Genomic DNA, 19709 nt, shown 5'->3' on the forward strand with positions numbered 1-19709 from the left:
CTGACCGGAATTTTGATATTTTGCTTAGAGTTGCCTTGACCCCCTGATATCCTCCCTGGGTTGACCCCTAACAATGTGCCTTGGTTCCTCCTGCAGGAGAGTACAGCGAGGAGGACCTCTACCCTTACGCCACAGCGACCTTCCAGATGGGCGGGGGCAGCCCTCCACCTCCCGCCCCGCCTTCACCGCCCACACACGCCCTCCACCCACAACCTCGCGGCCAGAAGGCTTTCACCGCCCTTGTATACCAGGCGCCTTCCCTTCATGACGTTGATTCCCCTAACTTAGTAAGTTTGGGCTTCACAGCCTCCCTCAGCCTCCTGACTCATTAAGTTATGATCTACCAGGCTCCCTCGCATACGCTAATCTACTTCTCTATGGCGTATCTAACTCCTATGCATGTAATACCTAGTCTTCCCTGGCCTAGTAAGTAAGGTGTTGATGCTCCTATCATAGTGACGACGGCACACGGGGAGTGAAGGGGTGAGATGGACGCCAAGGTGTTTTCCAGCGCCAATTATTGACAACAATGTCCTACTGGGCGGTGCTGGCTATCATCAGCTTTATAATGTTTCTGGTGACGACTGTAAGCCACAGACTGATGCGGTGACGTCTACTGTCGCTCAGTGACCTCTATGGGCAACGTGGGGCGTCACCTTGTGTCACTATCCCCCTCCCCGCTCAGCTCGTTGTCGCCGTGTGGGGGCTTAGTGGGCGGCTGTCGGAGTGTGATGCACCTTGGGACAGTCCTCTGTCCTATTCTAGCCTTGTGCTCCTGCTGCCGTCCTCTCCAATTCTGCTGGGCATCTTTTCCTTTTCCTTCTGTTTCGTTTTTCTCCCCCCTCTTCTCCTATCTGCTTGCCGTTTCCTGCCGACCTTTTGCTCGTTCTGGTTCTTCCCTTGGACTTCTTCTATTTTGACGCCCGGGTGCTTGAGGAGGCATACTCTTGCACCCGTAGAACTGTAGTACCCGACGTCGAGAGCGAGGGGAACCTTTTATTGTCAATCCCCCTTTCGTCACTGAACCCGATCTCGACGGACTGTCGGTTTCTTAAGGTGGCGTTTGTGGGGCGTATACTCACGACGCACCCCTAGGAGGCCCCGACAAGATCGGCGATAGCTTCTTGTTGGGTGTCCTGCCTCTAATTGTGGCTCCATGGTGGGTGTGGGGGCACATTCGTGGATGAATTCTTCTTTTCGTCAAGATGATAACCCCTGTTTCGGCTGCTTCTGGTTTACTTTCTCAGGCTCGTGGGGTGGGCGACCAAGCCCCCGAGTCGGTCCGTATTGGAAGACCGGGCTCTGTAGCCTCCGCTGCATTGGGCCCCGACCTTGCTCCTCCTTTGGCCTCTCTGACTCCTTCCCCTGGCTCCCCTCCCTCCTCTGTGGTTGGGTCGAGCCCCAAACCCCCAGTGGTGACTACCTCGTCCCCTGGCGCGGCTCCTTCTCTAGTTGTAACTACTGCGCCTTTTACCCCCTCTCTGGGGGTTCTCACCGCCGTCCTCGTCACGGCCGCCCTCGCTCGATTCCTTCCAGTTCTGCTACCTATCAAGTCTTGTTTGGTCCTGCTTCGTGGGCCAAATATTTTGATCTCCTCCCTCTTGATTCTGCACCTCCTGACGATTTCTCCCTCCATCGACATCTCGTTGCTTCCGTGGATGCCTCCATTACTTTCAACCCCACTCGTCTCGGTACACGTGTCGTTGCTGCTCCTTCTCAGGATGCTGCTTCCCGCTTGGCTGCCTTATCCTGCCTTGGCGAGACCCCTGTTCGGGTCTTAAAGAACGCTCAGTTGAATGCCAGTGTTGGCACTATTTTGCTCCCGCCCCATGTTGCGACCGGTGTTCGGGACCTGCGCGACTGCCACGACGATATTCGACATATCCTTGCTGCCCAGGGCCATTCTATTCTCCAGGTGGACACGTTTACTCGTCCCCCTCGTGGTAGTCGCCGTCAACCCCTCCGGGTTGTGAAGATTACCTTTGATGGTAGGACCCTTCCACCCTCTGTCATTCTTGCTGGTGCCAGGTGCTCTGTCCAGGAGTACATTCCTTCTCCTCGGCTCTGCAACAAGTGCTGGAGGTTTGGGCATGGTGCCCTCCGCTGCTCTGGGACTGTCTCTCTCTGTCCTTTGTGTGATGGCGAAGGTCACTCTAAGTCGGAGTGCACTTCTCCCCAGGCTCGTTGCCTCAACTGCGGTGAGGCCCATCCTGCATTCTCCCGTGCGTGTGTCCATTACAAGCTTGAGGCAGCCGTCCTCAACTTGAAGCACCGGGAGCGTTTATCTTTTCCTGAGGCGAGACGCCAGGTTCGCCGGCTCCCGCCTTATGCTCATATCTCTTATGCTCGCGTGTTGCGCTCTTCCTCTCCTCGTCCTTCCCACCTTCCTCAAACTCACAACCGTTTCCGGGCCTTGGACCCTGATGTGCCCACTGCCCCCTCCTCTGTTCCTTTGGGTTCTCTCCCGAAGGATCCTCCTCCTGGTCCTCTGTCTGGGGTTCCCCTTCCTTCTACCCGGTCTGTCGTGTCTCCTGTGTCTTCTTCCTCGTCTCCCTCCGTTCCTCCTTCCCATCCTTCCCCTCCATCTCTTGACTCTCCCCGCCGCCTGTCGGTGCGGGCTGATGTCCATCGCTCTCCAAACGGCCGTCATGTGTGCTCTCGTTCAGCTTCTGTTGAGACGCTAGAATCCGTTGCCCAGTACGTGGTTGCTGGAACACCTGTCTCTTCACGTCAGAAGCGTAAGCCTGGCTCCTCTCCTTCCTCCTCCCCGGCGGGTAAGAAGGTTTCGCTTTCTTCCTCGGCCCCTACTTCTGCCTCTCTCGCTCCTTGCCCTCCCATTTCGGTGGTTGCGCCCCCTGTTCCTGCTATGGAGGTTTCTTTAGCCCCCGCTTCCCTCTCAGTTGCTGCCCTTGCTGAGGTATGCTCCCCTCTTTCTACCCCTCCTCTTCCTGCTGCTGTCCTTGCCTGCTCCTCTCCGTTGTCTCCTCCTCTTCCTCCTCCTCCGGACCCCGCCCGCCCACCTCTGATCTGTTCTCCCGTTTCCTTCCCTCCGTCTTTGCTCAGTTTACCCATGCCCCCTAACCCTGACTTTGCTGACCCTGATCCCGACCCTGATATTCTTTAACGTGCTCTGTTGCTCTTTCGCCTTTGTTTCTTCCTTGTTCTCTGTTTTTGTCCTTTCTCTTCTCGTCGTTGTCCATTCTTCAATGGAACGTTCGAGGTTATTACGCTAATTTCCTCGAACTCCAACTTCTGATTTCGCGGTTTTCGCCCCTTTGTGTCTGTCTCCAGGAGCCGATGCTTGGTGCTCGTCCTGGTCGTTTTCGTGGCTATTCCTTTCTCTCCCCCCCCCCCAGCTGTTGCTGGGGCTTCTAATTCTTCTGCTCTTTTGATTCGTGTTGATGTTCCCTTTGTTCCTTTACTTTTTCCTTCACCTCTCCATTGTTCTGCTGCTCGTGTCTTTGTGGGGAAATGGTACACTGTTTGTTCCATTTATCTCCCCCCGAGTGTCCCGCTTTCTCTTCCTGATTTGAAACACCTCCTAGACTCCTTGCCGTAGCCTGTGCTCCTGCTGGGTGACTTCAATTGTCGTCATTCTCTTTGGGGTGACGTTCTGACGAATACCCGGGGTCGCCTTCTTGAGCCGTTTCTCCTCTCTTCTTCCCTGTCTCTTCTGAATTCTGGTGAGCCCACTCATTTGGACTCTCGGACTCGCACCCTTTCTTGTCTTGATCTTTCTCTCTGCTCTTCTTCTCTTTACTTAGATTTCACGTGGCAGGTTCTTGATGACCTCCATGGAAGTGATCATTTCCCCATCCTTGTTTCCTTTTTCTCTTTTTGCCCTTCCCTCTCTTTCCCTAGGTGGCAGTTTGCTAAGGCGGACTGGACCCTATTTTCCCTCGGTGCTACTCTCTCTGACCTCTCCCTTCTGCCTCTCTCTCGCGCTCTCCTCCTTTTTCATGACACTGTCTTCAACGCTACCCTCTGCTCTATCCCTCGCTCTTCCTCCCGGGGTTCACGGAAGTGCGTTCCCTGGTGGAATGCGGACTGTGCTCGGGCTGTCCGCAGTAAGCGTGCAGCCTGGAAGAGGCACCGCCGTAGGCAGACGACCGATTCTTTTCTTTTCTTTCGGAAAGCGAGTGCGGTGGCCCGTAGGGCCATCCGTACGGCTAAACGTGAATGTTGGGCATCTTATGTCTCAACAATTACGTCCGAAACCCCTCTGGCCCAGATCTGGAAGCGTATCCGCAAGATAGCGGGTAAGTTCGTTCCCGATGTTTCACCGGGTAAGTTCATTCCCGATGTTTCACCGGTCCTTCACCTCCATGATACTCTTGTGGCGGACCCGTTGCGGGTCGCTTCCGAACTGGGTTCCCACTTTTCTTCTGTTAGCTCTGGTCTTCATCTTGCCCAATCTTTCCTTCTTCATAAACCTGTCCTTGAGTCTCGTCCTTTAGATTTCTGCACTCATCTTCAGCTTCCCTATAATGATCCCTTCTCTCTCTCTGAACTTCGTTCTGCCCTGGCCCTCTGCGGTTCTACAGCGGCGGGCTCCGATGGTATTCATTATGAGATGCTTCGCCATCTCCCTCCGAGCACGTCTCAGTATTTACTGAGTCTGTATAATCGGATCTGGGAGTCGTCGTCAGTCCCTGAGGACTGGCTCGATGCCGTTGTCCTCCCTGTTCGCAAACCGGGCTCTCTGGGTACTTCCCCTAAGGACTTTCGCCCTATTGCTCTGACAAGTTGTGTCTGCAAACTCTTTGAACGTATGGTTAACGTTCGTCTGATGTGGTTCCTGGAACACCATCACCTCCTCTCCCCTTCTCAATTTGGTTTCCGCAAGTGCCGCAGCACGACGGATGTCCTGGTGAACTTGGAGGTCTATATTCGTACTGCTTTTGCTGCGAAGACCTCCGTTGTTGCCGTCCTTTTTGACCTGGAAAAGGCTTACGACACCACTTGGCGTTATCATATCCTATCTCAACTTCATTCTTTTGGCCTTCGTGGTCATCTCCCTCTCTTTCTCCACAGCTTCCTCTCTCGTCGTTCCTTTCGGGTGCGCCTTGGTACCGCTCTCTCTCCCTCTTTTCAGCAATACGAAGGTGTGCCCCAGGGTAGTGTTCTGAGAACTACTCTTTTTCTGGTTGCCCTCAATGGTCTTCTTTCCTCTCTTCTTTCTGGTGTCTTCTCCGCTCTCTATGTCGATGATCTTACCCTTTGTTGTCAGGGTGATGATTCGCCTCTCCTTCACCGCCGGCTTCAACTTGCAATTGATGCCGTGTCGTCTTGGGCCACAGATCATGGCTTCAAGTTCTCTACTTCTAAGACTTGTGCCATGACTTTTACGCGGAAACGGGTTGTTCTTCGTCCCTCTTTGTCCCTTTATGGTCATCCCCTTGAATACAAAGATTCCGCGAAGCTTATGGGGTTATTCCTTGACACTCGTTTGTCTTGGTCTCCCCATATCTCTTACCTCCGTGTTGAGTGCTCTAAGGCCCTTACCCTCCTTCGGATCTTGTCCCATACTTCTTGGGGGGCAGATAGGCGCACTCTCCTTGCTTTACATTCCTCTCTCGTCCTGTCTAAGCTCAATTATGGTTGCCCTGCTTACTCGTCTGCTTCTCCTTCTACTCTTCGCCGTCTTGATGCTTTGCACCATACTGGGTTGCGCCTCAATTCTGGTGCCTTTCGTTCGACTCCCATCCTTAGCTTGTATGTTGACACTGGCTTCCTGTCTCTCCAGGACCGCCGTGATCGCTACTGTCTTCGCTATCTTGCGCGGTCCTTGCAACATCCTTCCTCTCGCCTCTGTCGTGCTTTAACTTTTACCCCTCCTGCGGTTCCTGTTCCTCTTCACCACCTCCCTCTTTCTGTCCGGTTATCTCGCCTACAGGATTCTTTTTCTGTCCGTATTTCTGATGTTTCTCCTCGTGTTGTTCCTTCTTTGCCCCCGTGGAGGGTCCCTCTTCCGCGGTTTTGTACATCCTTGACCCGTGTCACTAAAGCTTTTACCCCTCCTACGGTTCTAAAACGCCTTTTTCTCGAGCACTTTTCTTCTCACTTCCGCTCCGTTTCTGTCTTCACCGATGGGTCTAAGTCAGTGGACGGTGTTGGCTACTCTGTTGTTTTTCCTGATCGCACTTATATGTGTCGCTTGCCTCCGGAGTCTAGCATCTTTACAGCGGAACTTTATGCTATTCTCTATGCTCTTCGTCTCCTGCTTTCTCGTTGTCAGTCTTCCTTTGTAGTTGTTGTTGACTCTCGTAGTGCCCTCATGGCTCTCGGGTCCTTTAATCCGGTTCATCCAGTAGTTGTCGAGAACCAGCATTGGCTGTTTCTCGTTCACAGTAAATTTAAGTCGGTTGAGTTTTGTTGGGTTCCCAGCCATATTGGTGTGTCTTTAAATGAGCGTGCGGATGCTGCCGCCAAGGAAGCTGTCCGCTCTTGTCCCATCTCTCGTAAAGGCATTCCGTGTTCCGACTTTTACCCGGTTATCCATTCCTCAGTCCTTACCCGTTGGCAGGCTTCTTGGTTGTCTGTTACTGGTAACAAGCTACGTACTCTTAAATGTTGTGTTTCCTCGTGGCCGTCCTCCTTCCACCGTAACCGGCGGTGGGAAACAGCTCTGGCGAGGTTGCGTATTGGCCATACTCGCTTAACCCATGGTCACTTGATGGAGCGCCGCCCTGCTCCTTATTGTCCTAGTTGCATTGTCCCTCTTACGGTCGTGCATGTCCTTCTTGAATGTCCTGACTTCCAGGACGAGCGTGTGTCTTGCTTTCCGACCGCCCCTCGCGGTCACCTGTCCCTCGATAGAATTCTTGGTGACTCGGATACTTTTGGTATCGTTTGCCTTATGCGTTTTTGTTCTCGTATTGGCATTCTTGGTGATATTTAGCGCCCTCTGATTATTTTGCGTATTTGATGGTGCTACATAGCCTTCCCGGTTTGGTGCCTTCTTTTGATAATAACTTACTTACTTGTGTCACCATCAGCATTGACACTTGCCATTTTTAACAAAGAAGCAGCAGCTCATTATCCCTTCAAGATTCTTCTTGGAATTTTGTTGATGATGGCCTAGGCCTCAAACTTGATCTTTCCGCTTCAGAAAGTGTAGCTCTGATGACTGTTGTCTCTAGCCAGATGAGAATTCAACAGTCTCTTGGCAAAAGACCAAGAGACAGCCATCCACAGTGATTCCAGAGACTGGATTGACCGCAGTGAAGCCAGTCACTGCTTGAGGCGTCCAAAGGCAGCCACGTCCTTCAGACAACAAAACTGGCAGCCAGGAATTGCTGTCGTTGTTTGTAAATGTTGATGTATCAGCTGATAAAGAAACAGTCCATTGATGGCTTGTTTAGATTATGCTGTTGATGTTTACAGAGCGAAGTGGAGAGTCGGAGTTCGGGGGTCGGGGTGCCGTACGAGACTTGTCGGGCCGAACACTACGGGGGGGTGATAACCCCCTCCGAGGGCCTCCCCCACCCGCCCCCCCACCACCGCCGCCCCCCCAGACACCTCAGGACCAGTAGGTTTGTTATTCTCTCCCAACCGTCATCAGCATGTCATACAGCTGTCATGTCATGCACTACTCTCCCTGTTGTCATCGACTTGTCATATAGCTGTCATGTCATGCACTACTCTCCCTGTTGTCATCGACTTGTCATATAGCTGTCATGTCATGCATTACTCTCCCAATTGTCATCGGAAAATCATACACTGACATGTGTATATCATATGTCGTAAATTTCTCCCAACTGTCATCAGCATGTCATACAGTCATCATCTGTCATGCACTACTTCCATCTGCTATCCGTATATCATACAGCTGTCTTAAGTCATGCGCCCTGTCATGCGCCCCTGTCATGCGCCTTGTCATGCGCCCTGTCATGCGCCCTGTCATACGAGTAACTAGTACCTTCTTTAAGCCTGTCAGTGACCCTCCATGTACACACGTCACTCACTGACTAAACACAGTCTGTCCATATAGAATACTTGCGATCCTTCGAATAACAATAATATTTGACCATAATTGAAATTGTAAATAAGTTTATTAACGCATAAATTCAAAGTGATGAGGTGGCTCAAGCTATTTTCATCCCGTTCAGTACAACGGGATGAACAAGTCAAGTATATGCAATATTGGTTTTAACTTAAGTGACAATACAGCTGTCTTTAGTATGTGTGTGTGTGTGTGTATTAGAGAGATATATATGTAGTAGATATAATAGAGGAAAAATAGATTGGTTAGAATGGCGGGGTCCAAGAACTAATAGGTCGATTCTGCAGACACAAATAGTAAATTCACACACACACACACATATATTAAATATATATATATATATATATATATATATATATATATATATATATATATATATATATATATATATATATATATATATATATATATATAATAAATTACTATCTTTTTCGTTGTAGTGTCTCATTTGTTATATTTCTTGTGATCTATCATTCTTCTACATCAGCCATATTACTTCACTTGACACTGATATATATGTGCCTCTCCCTCGTGGCTGCACATGTTGTCTACAATACAAAATATTGTTTAAGTAAAGACTGTTAATACAGTAATATGCAGTCTATAAATGTCAGTATGTTGTTGTTTAAGATACGCTACTTGGAACAAAAAGTCCCAAGTAGCACGGGCTATGGTGAGCCCGTAGTGGACTTAATGTTAGTAATGTTCGATTCAAGGAAGGGGGTTAGATGGTTAAGTGTCGTCCTCTCCGCCAGAATCCCCCGCAACGTCCGCTTCCCCTGAGACTCGTCGACTCCACCCCTACCAACTCAAGCAGCAGCAGAAGGAGGAGCAGCTCAAGCAGCGCCTTCGTCAGCAGGATCAACAGCAACAGTACTACCAGCATTACCAACACCCTCAGCATCACTACCAGCACCCACAGCATCAATCTTACCAGCAGCTGCAAGAACACAGCCAAGAACAGCATTACCAGCACCCCCAACAGCAACAGAATCAACAAAATCCACTGCAACAGCAGCAGCAACAACACCCACTACAAGATCAGCAACAGCAGCAGCAGCAGCAGCAGCAGCCATTACAACAGCAGCAGACCCTGAGGCCCAGCTGTCATCCTAGGTAAAAATCTACAGTTCCCTTCAATATGGTGTTAGTTCTTGTGACGATTCCCTAACTGGAGTTTACGGTGAACACGTTTGACAGTCACGGTCTTTATTGTTCATCGCCTGGAAGGGTTTTGTTCTAAGTGCATTCTTTACTACTAGGCAGGTGTGACGGGCCAAGTATTGATGACAATAGTATGGCGTTTGGCGGCGATGGCAGCGTGGCTTGGCTGAGCATGGCAGCGTGGCTTGGCTGAGCATGGCAGCGTGGCTTGGCTGAGCATGGCAGCGTGGCTTGGCTGAGCATGGCAGCGTGGCTTGGCTGAGCATGGTGGCGATGGCAGCGGCGTGGCGGCGGCTGTGGTGGCAGGGGCGGTTGTGGTGGCAGGGGCTGGGAAACTATCCACCTCCATCATTCTTCAGGTACCGCATTTAGAGGTCGTCTTTATTACTAATTTTTTCATATAGTAGTATAGGCATCCATCAGTCTCAGGAGACTATGGAGTAGCGCTCTGGTTGTCGGTCTGGAGTGGCCTCTCCAGGGTACAAAGCCAGGGTAGGATGATATGGGGAAGAAGCTGTCATCCATGCAGCAGGTCCCTCCCCCCTCTCTCTCCACGGCGCCAAAAGTCTCCAATGGAAGGACAAACGCCAATACAATTGGTTCCAGCGCCGTCGCAAGAACTGTCAGAACGAGGTTGAAGGCAACAGCGAACTGTCCTGGGGGGCTCCAGCTCCGGAGTTGACCTCGAAGTTGGTAAAAGAAGACACAGGGACCCGGAGACCGGCGTGGTCGGGGCCGGAGAAGAACCACCCCAGCAAGGGCCTCGTATAACAAAAATACAATATAAACTGATAACAAAACGAGGAGGCTTGCTTCCTGGATACGAACCCCGGCTGGATAGGAAGAGGCGACTGCCCTACCACATATAGTGAGTGGGGGGGTAGATGAGGTAACCCCTCATCATATAGGCTATATTTGGCCCCTAAAGAGAGTCGCTTGACGGGCTATTCATGCCCCTGCCACCTCTTGGGTGGCTTAATCTTAATCAATCAATCAGTCGCTTGAGCGGTATATGCATAGCATCCGTTTATGACGATTATTTAGACGGTATCTAGTGAAGACAGGTGATGATGATCATGGTAATTTGTTGAACTTTACCATTTTGTAGTTAAGTTCATTTATTGTTCACCTCATAGTGAGGGTGTGAACACCTCATAGTGAGGGTGTGAACACCTCATAGTGAGGGTGTGAACACCTCATAGTGAGGGTGTGACTGGCTGCGGAGGTTACAGAGAAGCATGGCGGGGTTGTGGGTCTACACTCCCGGGACAGAAACAGTCTTTCCTGTAGACATATATTATTAAATATGACCGAAAAAGTAAGATTAATAATTCTAACACGAATTTTCTCGATCTTTCTTACGTTTCTTTTCACTGTTGATGGTAATTCAAAGATCAATTCTCCAAAATTCATTTTTATTTCTAGTCTGACGCGACACTTGAGCGTGTTTCTTTCACTTGAGCAACCTCTGAAGAGACAACTAACACAACACCTATACCCCCTATTAGACTATTTTACAGGAACTTCTTTTCCACAGCCCATAAAACGGAGGAAAGGGTCCTGTATGTGTACATGCTTGAGAGAGAGAGAGAGAGAGAGACGGCACGCATGAACTGCAAAGGAAGCCACGAAGTCCTATGATTCGTGTCACCGTAGTCAGCAGGCGATCACGCGATGCGTGCCTGTTATATAAACAACTGTGTGCAATTACAGAATTTGGGTCGACAAGATGAACCCAGTGAAAAAGTGAACCCGAGCAGAGTAAACACGTGTCATATGAAAGGAGGTTAACTGCCTTTATTTCTTCTGCAGGTATTCTGATGTCAGTAACACCGCAACTATCAACCAACTTGACGAGCGGTCGGTAAACCTGACGTCCAGTCGGTAAACCTGACGACCCGTCGGTAAACCTTACACCGACGTTCATGGAGGCGGGTTTACGCAAGCTCTTTTTTCCCTAGGCTGGAGTTGTTGACGAGAAATGAGACTGTACGGTATATTTTTATTTGTAGTCCTGCCAGGAACCTGGAGGCACTGACGCCAGGAACCTGGAGGCACTGACGCCAGGAACCTGGAGGCACTGACGCCAGGAACCTGGAGGCACTGACGCCAGGAACCTGGAGGCACTGACGCCAAGAACCTGGAGGCACTGACGCCAGGAACCTGGAGGCACTGACGCCAGGAACCTGGAGGCACTGACGCCAGGAACCTGGAGGCACTGACGCCAGGAACCTGGAGGCACTGACGCCAGGAACCTGGAGGCACTGACGCCAGGAACCTGGAGGCACTGACGCCAGGAACTTGAGGGCACTGACGCCAGGAACCTGGAGGCACTGACGCCAGGAACCTGGAGACACTGACGCCAGGAACCTGGAGGCACTGACGCCAGGAACTTGAGGGCACTGACGTCAGGAACCTTCGGACACTGACGCCAGGAACCTTCGGACACTGACGCCAGGAACCTTCGGACACTGACGCCAGGAACCTTCGGACACTGACGTCAGGAACCTTCGGACACTGACGCCAGGAACCTTCGGACACTGACGCCAGGAACCTTCGGACACTGACGTCAGGAACCTTCGGACACTGACGCCAGGAACCTGGAGACACTGACGTCAGGAACCTTCGGACACTGACGCCAGGAACCTTCGGACACTGACGCCAGGAACCTGGAGACACTGACGTCAGGAACCTTCGGACACTGACGCCAGGAACCTTCGGACACTGACGCCAGGAACCTTCGGACACTGACGCCAGGAACCTTCGGACACTGACGCCAGGAACCTGGAGACACTGACGCCAGGAACCTTCGGACACTGACGCCAGGAACCTGGAGGCACTGACGTCAGGAACCTTCGGACACTGACGTCAGGAACCTGGAGGCACTGACGCCAGGAACCTTCGGACACTGACGCCAGGAACTTGAGGGCACTGAGCTGCTGCTTCAAGGAGCTGTCGTGAAGGACGTTGATGTGCACCTGCTGACCCACTTCCCCCTGAGACCTTCCTGTGAATGCTGACATTACAAATCACGGCCAAACGCTCACGTAAGGGTGTGAAGAGTCCTGTGTGGTGATAAACGTTCCATTGTGTCAAGAAAGGTGCTCAATCAAAACGCATTACATAAGCATTTAAAAGAAAAAAAACTCATATTTTAACAGTCCTGTTAGGTGATACATGTTACATTTAGTGAGTTATTAAATGTTGTATAAAATAAATTAGATTTTTAGATTGGAAGAACTGATACTGGAAGCACGTATTCTGTGTTCGAAGTCCACCTTAACAGTGACACATCGATCCACTCAAGAACATTTGTGATGATTGACTTGATGTGTTGACCAAAGACTTAAACTATATCACTTTTTTGGTGTGTTTACAATTTACACAGGCTTGGTGACCTTGCCTAGTGCTACCTGATTATTGACCAGGAGCTAACTGCTGACCAGGAGCTGATTGTTGACCCCCGTCCCCCGGTCGCTCCTGTAAGGTGTTCCAAGAAGCGTTCTAATATTTTTTGAGATATATACAAGAGTTGTTACATTCTTGTACAGCCACTAGTACGCGTAGCGTTTCGGGCAAGTCCTTAATCCTATGGTCCCTGGAATACGATCCCCTGCCGCGAAGAATCGTTTTTTCATCCAAGTACACATTTTACTGTTGCGTTAAACAGAGGCTACAGTTAAGGAATTGCGCCCAGTAAATCCTCCCCGGCCAGGATACGAACCCATGACATGGCGCTCGCGGAACGCCAGGCGAGTGTCTTACCACTACACCACGGAGACTGCTCCGTGGTGTAGTGGAATATGGTATACAATGCTTTGTGTTGAGCTCCTGGTACCTTGTTGTGTTGAGCTCCTGGTACCTTGTTGTGTTGAGCTCCTGGTACCTTGTTGTGTTGAGCTCTTGGTACCTTGTTGTGTTGAGCTCCTGGTACCTTGTTGTGTTGAGCTCCTGGTACCTTGTTGTGTTGAGCTCCTGGTACCTCGTTGTGTTGAGCTCCTGGTACCTTGTTGTGTTGAGCTCCTGGTACCTTGTTGTTCACCTCGACTATTCTGCACCATATTACTTCTTCCTTTTTTGTTCTTTGAAATGTGTTGGAAATTTGTAGTTTTATTTTTTTTTATTGTGTGTTTGTAAGTGAGCCAGCACACCTGTATGTAAGTGAGCCAGCACACCTGTATGTAAGTGAGCCAGCACACCTGTATGTAAGTGAGCCAGCACACCTGTATGTAAGTGAGCCAGCACACCTGTATGTAAGTGAGCCAGCACACCTGTATGTAAGTGAGCCAGCACACCTGTATGTAAGTGAGCCAGCACACCTGTATGTAAGTGAGCCAGCACACCTGTATGTAAGTGAGCCAGCACACCTGTATGTAAGTGAGCCAGCACACCTGTATGTAAGTGAGCCAGCACACCTGTATGTAAGTGAGCCAGCACACCTGTATGTAAGTGAGCCAGCACACCTGTATGCAGATATTGAGTCGATAACGGGCTAGGGGGGGGGGGTGGGGGGAACTCACTCGTGCCAAACACGTTAATTATTAACATAAATTCTCTCTCTCTCTCTCTCTCTCTCTCTCTCTCTCTCTCTCTCTCTCTCTCTCTCTCTCTCTCTCTCTCTCTCTCTCTCTCTTCCTCCCTGCATCTCGTTAAAATCTCAGAAGATTACAAAATAATGAAAATAAAACAATTAACACATAAAGATGGCAGTTATTACGGCACTAAGTCAGTATGACTATATAGGACTTGGAAGGAACCATGGACATATGAGAACGGAGTGAAGGAACGGTGCCCAATCACTTTGACTATCAGGGGGGATCGAACTCCGACTCTGCAGGCAGCGAGACCGTCGCTCTACCCACCAGTCTCAGCGGAGTTCTAGAGGACTTAACACTATGAAATTATTAATCATTGTATAAACTTGAATACAATTATATGAATAATTAAGAAAAATTCATAACTATTTACATTTTTTATTGTGAATAATTACTGAAGATGATTGGGATTGTTGAAGATGATTGGGATTGTTGCAGATGATTGGGATTGTTACAGATGATTGGGATTGTTGCAGATGATTGGCACCTGAAGAACGATAATAGCTAGATCCAGGTGGTTTCAGAGGTGGGGGGGGGGAGAGTTAGGTGTCTCGTTTTAATGAATTTACTCTAAGAACGAGCTGCGGGTCTATTAATCACGTGGTTTGTGAACGTTCTACTGACTCGAAATTGTTCTTCTTGTTCTAGTTCTCACTCCCCACTGGAGAAATATCTCTTTTTATTAGTAGAACTCGAGCTCACTTCGTCAACAAGACAGCTCCGTTAACAGTGCAACTGGATTCTGTTAACAGGTCGCGCCCATTTCGAACGGAAACAAAAGTTTTTAATCATATTTGTTTCCCCTTAAGATCTATGTATGATGGTATATGTATGGATATCGTAATGGGTATACTAAATATGCAAGTATACTTAAATCTTGTACATAAGGAATGCTGATGTGTATGTAGCAATTTCTGATGTGATGTTTTATAAATAAATTAACTTAAGTGTCCTAAGGTGTATTCATAAACTATAATTGTTTTGTATCATGTTTTTAACGGTGTGTGTGTGTGTGTGTGTGTGTGTGTGTGTGTGTGTGTGTGTGTGTGTGTGTGTGTGTGTGTGTGTGTGTGTGTGTGTGTGTACTCACCTAGTTGTACTCACCTAGTTGTGTTTGCGGGGGTTGAGCTCTGGCTCTTTGGTCCCGCCTCTCAACCGTCAATCAACAGGTGTACAAGGAGTTCATGTGTGTGTGTGTGTGTGTGTGTGTGTGTTCATGTGTGTGTGTGTGTGTGTGTGTGTACGCGCGCGTGTGCTCGCGTGTGTTTTCTTCTATGTACTGTGTCATTTAGGAGATGAAATAATTTACGCCCAATAAAGGTTATATATTTTCTGAAGAATATTATTGCACCTGTTGTCTATTATAAACTAATATATTATAGAAGACATGAATACAAAAAATTACTTAATTAAAACCAGGAAAATAATATCATGATGAATAAAGTGTGAGAGCTCAATAACTATATTTATTGCATAGCTTATTTATTGACTTATGTATTGCATAAAGAAACGGGCATAGCTTCTGTAAGACGGATTAATATAACTTGCAACACGGCACATTTTATATAGATTGGATTTAAAACACTTGTCAACAAGCCATCTCTCAGGGATTGAAATTCCTTAATACTAATAATACTTAATAATAATAATAATCCCGCACCTGGATTAATTGCTTAATCCAGGTGCGGGGATTTCTGCCTCTTCCTTCCCCCCCTCCCCCCTTCCATCTAGCAGGAGGGAGGGAGGGATGGTGGCGTCGTCCAGTTGGCTGGTTGCTTAAAACAGTAGTTCATTAAGGTATATATGCACTGAGAAGTGTAGTATATACTTCTCGGTATATATACATGATCAGTTTACTTTTGTGTTTTGATAATGTTCAGGACAAAAGTAGACTTGGTTGCTCAGTAAGGTATTCTGGGTGGCGTGAGTAATTCAATACCCAACGAAGAGTAGTTTCGCAGGTAAAGTGTAGGTAGACAATTTACATCAGCGCTCCTGCTCGGTCCAAACTTGGAAAGACTGTGAAGCAGTATCCTCCCCCACGATAACAGCTTGATGATGAAATGCAACCTCAGAACACTGCGAAAAAAAAAAAAAAAATTGTACCACTTACGGGCTATTCATGCCCGTGCCACCTCTTGGGTGGCTTAATCTTTATCAATCAATCAATCTGTAAATTGTCACACACAGAGACATCTCCCGTCACGCAGGGTGCAGTCGCACCTCCACAGATCTCCAGTATCATCTATTGATACTGGTGATGGCTCAAAAGGGCCACCACTTACTAGCTATTCATGCCCGTGCCACCTTTTGGGTGGCTTCATCTTCATCTTAACACATTCACAAGGGAGACATCTCCCATCATGCAGGGTGCATTCGCACCTCCACAGATCTCCAGAATCAGCTCTTGATACTGGGAATGGCTTAAAACCACTTACGGGCTATTCATGCCCGTGCCACCTTTTGGATGGCTTAATCTTCATCAATCAATCAAACATTAACGTCGGAGGCATCTCCCGTCACGCAGGGTGCAGTCGCACCTCCACAGATCTCCAGTATCAGCTCTTGATAGTGGTAATGGCTCAAAAGGGCCACCACTTACGGGCTATTCATGCCCGTGCCACCTTTTGGGTGGCTTAATCTTTATCAATCAATCAATCAAACATTAACCAGAGTCTACTTTCAAGTGTGGTCTAGAGCAGACACTTGCGAGATACTGTACCGACGCTCAGTGCGCTCAACTCACACCAAAGTATCACCTGTGTACTTCTGTATATTCGACCAAATATATATATAGTATCTTAGTGTCTGTGTTTATTATCACCATACTTTACGTAACAATAGAACCGTTACATTACGTTTTAGACACAGATTAGATATTAGTAAAGTAAAGTTCATTTTATTCAGGAAAGTACATAAATAGTCGATTTACAAACATAATATTGGATTTATAGATAGAGCTAGTACATACAATACCTAAAGCCACTAGTACGCATAGCGTTTCGGGCATATTATTAAGAGAGGAAAGATATTTATATTTAAACAAATTTTTTTTTTTTTTACCGACGCTCTCCCTATTGATGAGAACTACAACCTAATAAAGATAAATGTTAATTTTATGTAGATACTGTAATAAACGAAAGTTTTTAATGTCATCAGAGAAGCAGAAATATAGGCAAATTTTAAATCCCTTGTCATAAATATAACTGAAGTGAAAGCAAAGATATATGCATTTTGATAGTTACAAAGACAGCTCTTTAACACGGGTGGAACACGAACAAGGGGAACTTAGTACCCAAATGAGCCACAGAGATATTAGAAAGAATTTTTTCAGTGTCAAAGTAGTTAACAAATGGAATGTATTAAGCAGTGATGTGGTGGAGGCTGACTCCATACACAATTTGAAATGTAGATGTGATAGAGCCCAATAGGCTCAGGAACCTGTACACCTGTTGATTGACGGTTGAGAGTCGGGACCAAAGAACCAAAGCTCAACCCCTGCAAGCACAAATTAGGTGAGTACAACTAGGTGAATACAGCTGAGGGGCGGGACCAAACAGCTGAAGCTCAATTCCCTACGCATAACTAGGCGAGTCCATAGGAATTACCGTTTGTCCTGGCGCCATCTATGTTTTGACAGCAGTACTACTAATGTTCCCACGTTATGTGATGATCGCTATACGGTTGCTACGGTCAGTTGCTCTTCTATATATGTTTATGGACAACGTAGGTGATTTGAGGCAATTTGCGGCCAGAGTGAAATAGTATCCACGCGGTGAGTGATGGAGGAGGATATATACTGCTGTGTACTCGACCAGCGGGTGAGAGGTAAGTTATATCGAACAATTATGGGGAATAGATGGGTTATTTTAAGCGTAGAATGTCAGGTAACCGGTAACTACACAGATGGGGTAGTGTTTTTTTAAGTCTTTATTTACTAAAGTGGAACATTACATTATGCCTTTAGCTGAAAAAGTCTACTGGTGGGGGAAGTAGACGGGTTTTATGAAGGTATTTTACCTAAATATTTGTATTTGGTTAACTAGTTCAGCCGTTACCAGGGAGGGTGTTCCTTTAATCTAAAAATTCTAGCCGGACAAAGCGGTTTGCCAGGGTGCTTAACATTTAGTTTAGTTCACTTACTATGCAGCCCATGCTTAAAGAATGCAAGTTTATCATATTGAATTTACCGTAGTCTTACTGCATTTAATATACCGTTTTTACCCTATTTAATTGTCTGGTAAAGGCCGGTCGTGGAAAGTTCCTAATATAGCAAGCTTTAAAGGAAAAATTTGAGTTAACTTTAACGCTTAAGTTAGTGACCAATTAGCTTAGTCTATTGTGAGGAAAGTTACTAGAATCTAACATTACAAGTGCCATTTCTCTACTCTTTTTGAGAAACATGACTAGACACATGAATCGCATAGTTTTATTACTAAATGTTCATTGATTAGGTTGCATAGTTGAGGAAATGGTGATAAGGTTTGTGATTTTGTGTACCTTGACTTTAGCAGAGATTTTGATAGTGGCCCAAAATTGATAGGGGCTCGGATCATTTGGAATGCTGACTGAAGTTGATTAGGTCATAGCTATACCAAAGGAAATTATTATAAATGGGGTTAAGTTGGGAGAAGTGTTGTAAGTAGTGCCTAAAAGCTCTCCTTGGACCTCGGTTATTCGCAAGATTATGGTTTAGACTGCAATAATTGCAGAATTGGCAAATAAAAAATACCGATGCCCTATATAGTTTTGAAATGGTTAAGACTACCAGATGCAGTTTAATGCTGACAAATGTAAGGTTTGGGGGCTAGGTAAAGATGAGAGATGGTGTAAATTGTTAAGAGTATTAAATTTTTTGCAGGTGGTAAATTCTCCCCGAGCTGGCACTGCTCTCCAGCCTGGGATGTTGATTGGTTAGTCTTCAACTGCCTCCCAACATGGTAGTGAGGTCCTGAGCTGACATGCAGTGAGGAATGTGGAAAGCTTCCTTAATTGGCACATGGTATGCCTCCCTTTCAAACCAGCAGCTGGCACAAATGTTCCAGCTAACGTCAGAATAGTGGATGAAGCCCACACTAAAATGTAAGTGGTACAGTACTTAGTGTGCCATTTAAAATGGCAACTGTTAAACTGGTGGTACAGGTATGAACAAAATAACATTGCTATGCAAATAACTTTTTAGTAATATTTACTGTTCACATGACAGGTTGTGGAAGGTCCTGGCAACAAAGAGCTGCAGGAAAATACTTGCAGATCTACAGTAAGTAGTGTTGTGTACATTGGAATTAGAGGGTAGAAGTTAATTGCTAAAAACCTATTAAATATTAGGGTATGGAAGTCTAGGCTTAGGCTAGTGGGTACCTTATGTGCAAGTTTAGTCCTTTCAGGAATGTATTGAAATTGTGAAAATTGTAATGTGGGGGCATTAGATCTTAAACAGCATAGTTGAGGGTGTTTTATTAATAATTTTAATGAAATATAAATCTTGTTTAGTTAACATGTTTGTTAAATAAGCTTTAATCTATAAATGTTTAACACTTAAGGGTAATAAAGAGTCAAAGTTAATGGCAGGAAAAGTTTTGTTCTAAGTGATGGTATTTTTCCCTTGAAAGTAAAAAAAATATTCAATGTTTACTTTAGCTTGGTTTTAAATTTATATAGTTTTCCAGAATGTGGTTTGGAAAGTCCAGAAGTCCCTCTTCCAACTGACAGAATCAGGTGAGTTGTAGTAAAGGTTACTCTGAATAGATTTGCATGAAAGTAAACAAATAGTAATAACTTAAACAATATAGCATTGGCTAAAGATAAATGTAAATTGCCATTGAAGTGCAGTTGTGGATAGTTTCTCAAATGACATATATTTATATTGCTAAATTAGATCTTTACTAGAATATGTAGGAAAGGTAAATTCCTTAAAGAAATTTGTTACATCTGAATTTGTAAAG

At 46.9% G+C, this 19709-nt stretch overlaps 1 protein-coding gene across 3 annotated transcripts in view; it reads left to right on the forward strand.

The window, feature by feature from the left end:
• The window catches only part of LOC123744875 (cell adhesion molecule Dscam1), a 67391-nt gene extending 54688 nt beyond the window's left edge, over positions 1-12703 (forward strand). For 2 of the 3 annotated variants that reach the window (XM_069311691.1, XM_069311693.1), the window contains 4 exons: positions 97-287; positions 8761-9121; positions 9268-9528; positions 10982-12703. In XM_069311691.1, the coding sequence (XP_069167792.1) occupies positions 97-287; positions 8761-9102 (533 nt within the window). In that variant the 3' untranslated portion in view covers positions 9103-9121; positions 9268-9528; positions 10982-12703. Of the gene's footprint in view, positions 1-96; positions 288-7386; positions 7536-8760; positions 9122-9267; positions 9529-10981 lie in introns of those variants that run through there. The other variant, XM_069311692.1, reaches the window with a different exon arrangement.
• Positions 12704-19709: the final 7006 nt, after the last annotated feature.

Source organism: Procambarus clarkii, chromosome 70 (assembly GCF_040958095.1).
Source record: "Procambarus clarkii isolate CNS0578487 chromosome 70, FALCON_Pclarkii_2.0, whole genome shotgun sequence".
Classification (NCBI taxonomy): Eukaryota; Metazoa; Arthropoda; class Malacostraca; order Decapoda; family Cambaridae; genus Procambarus; species Procambarus clarkii.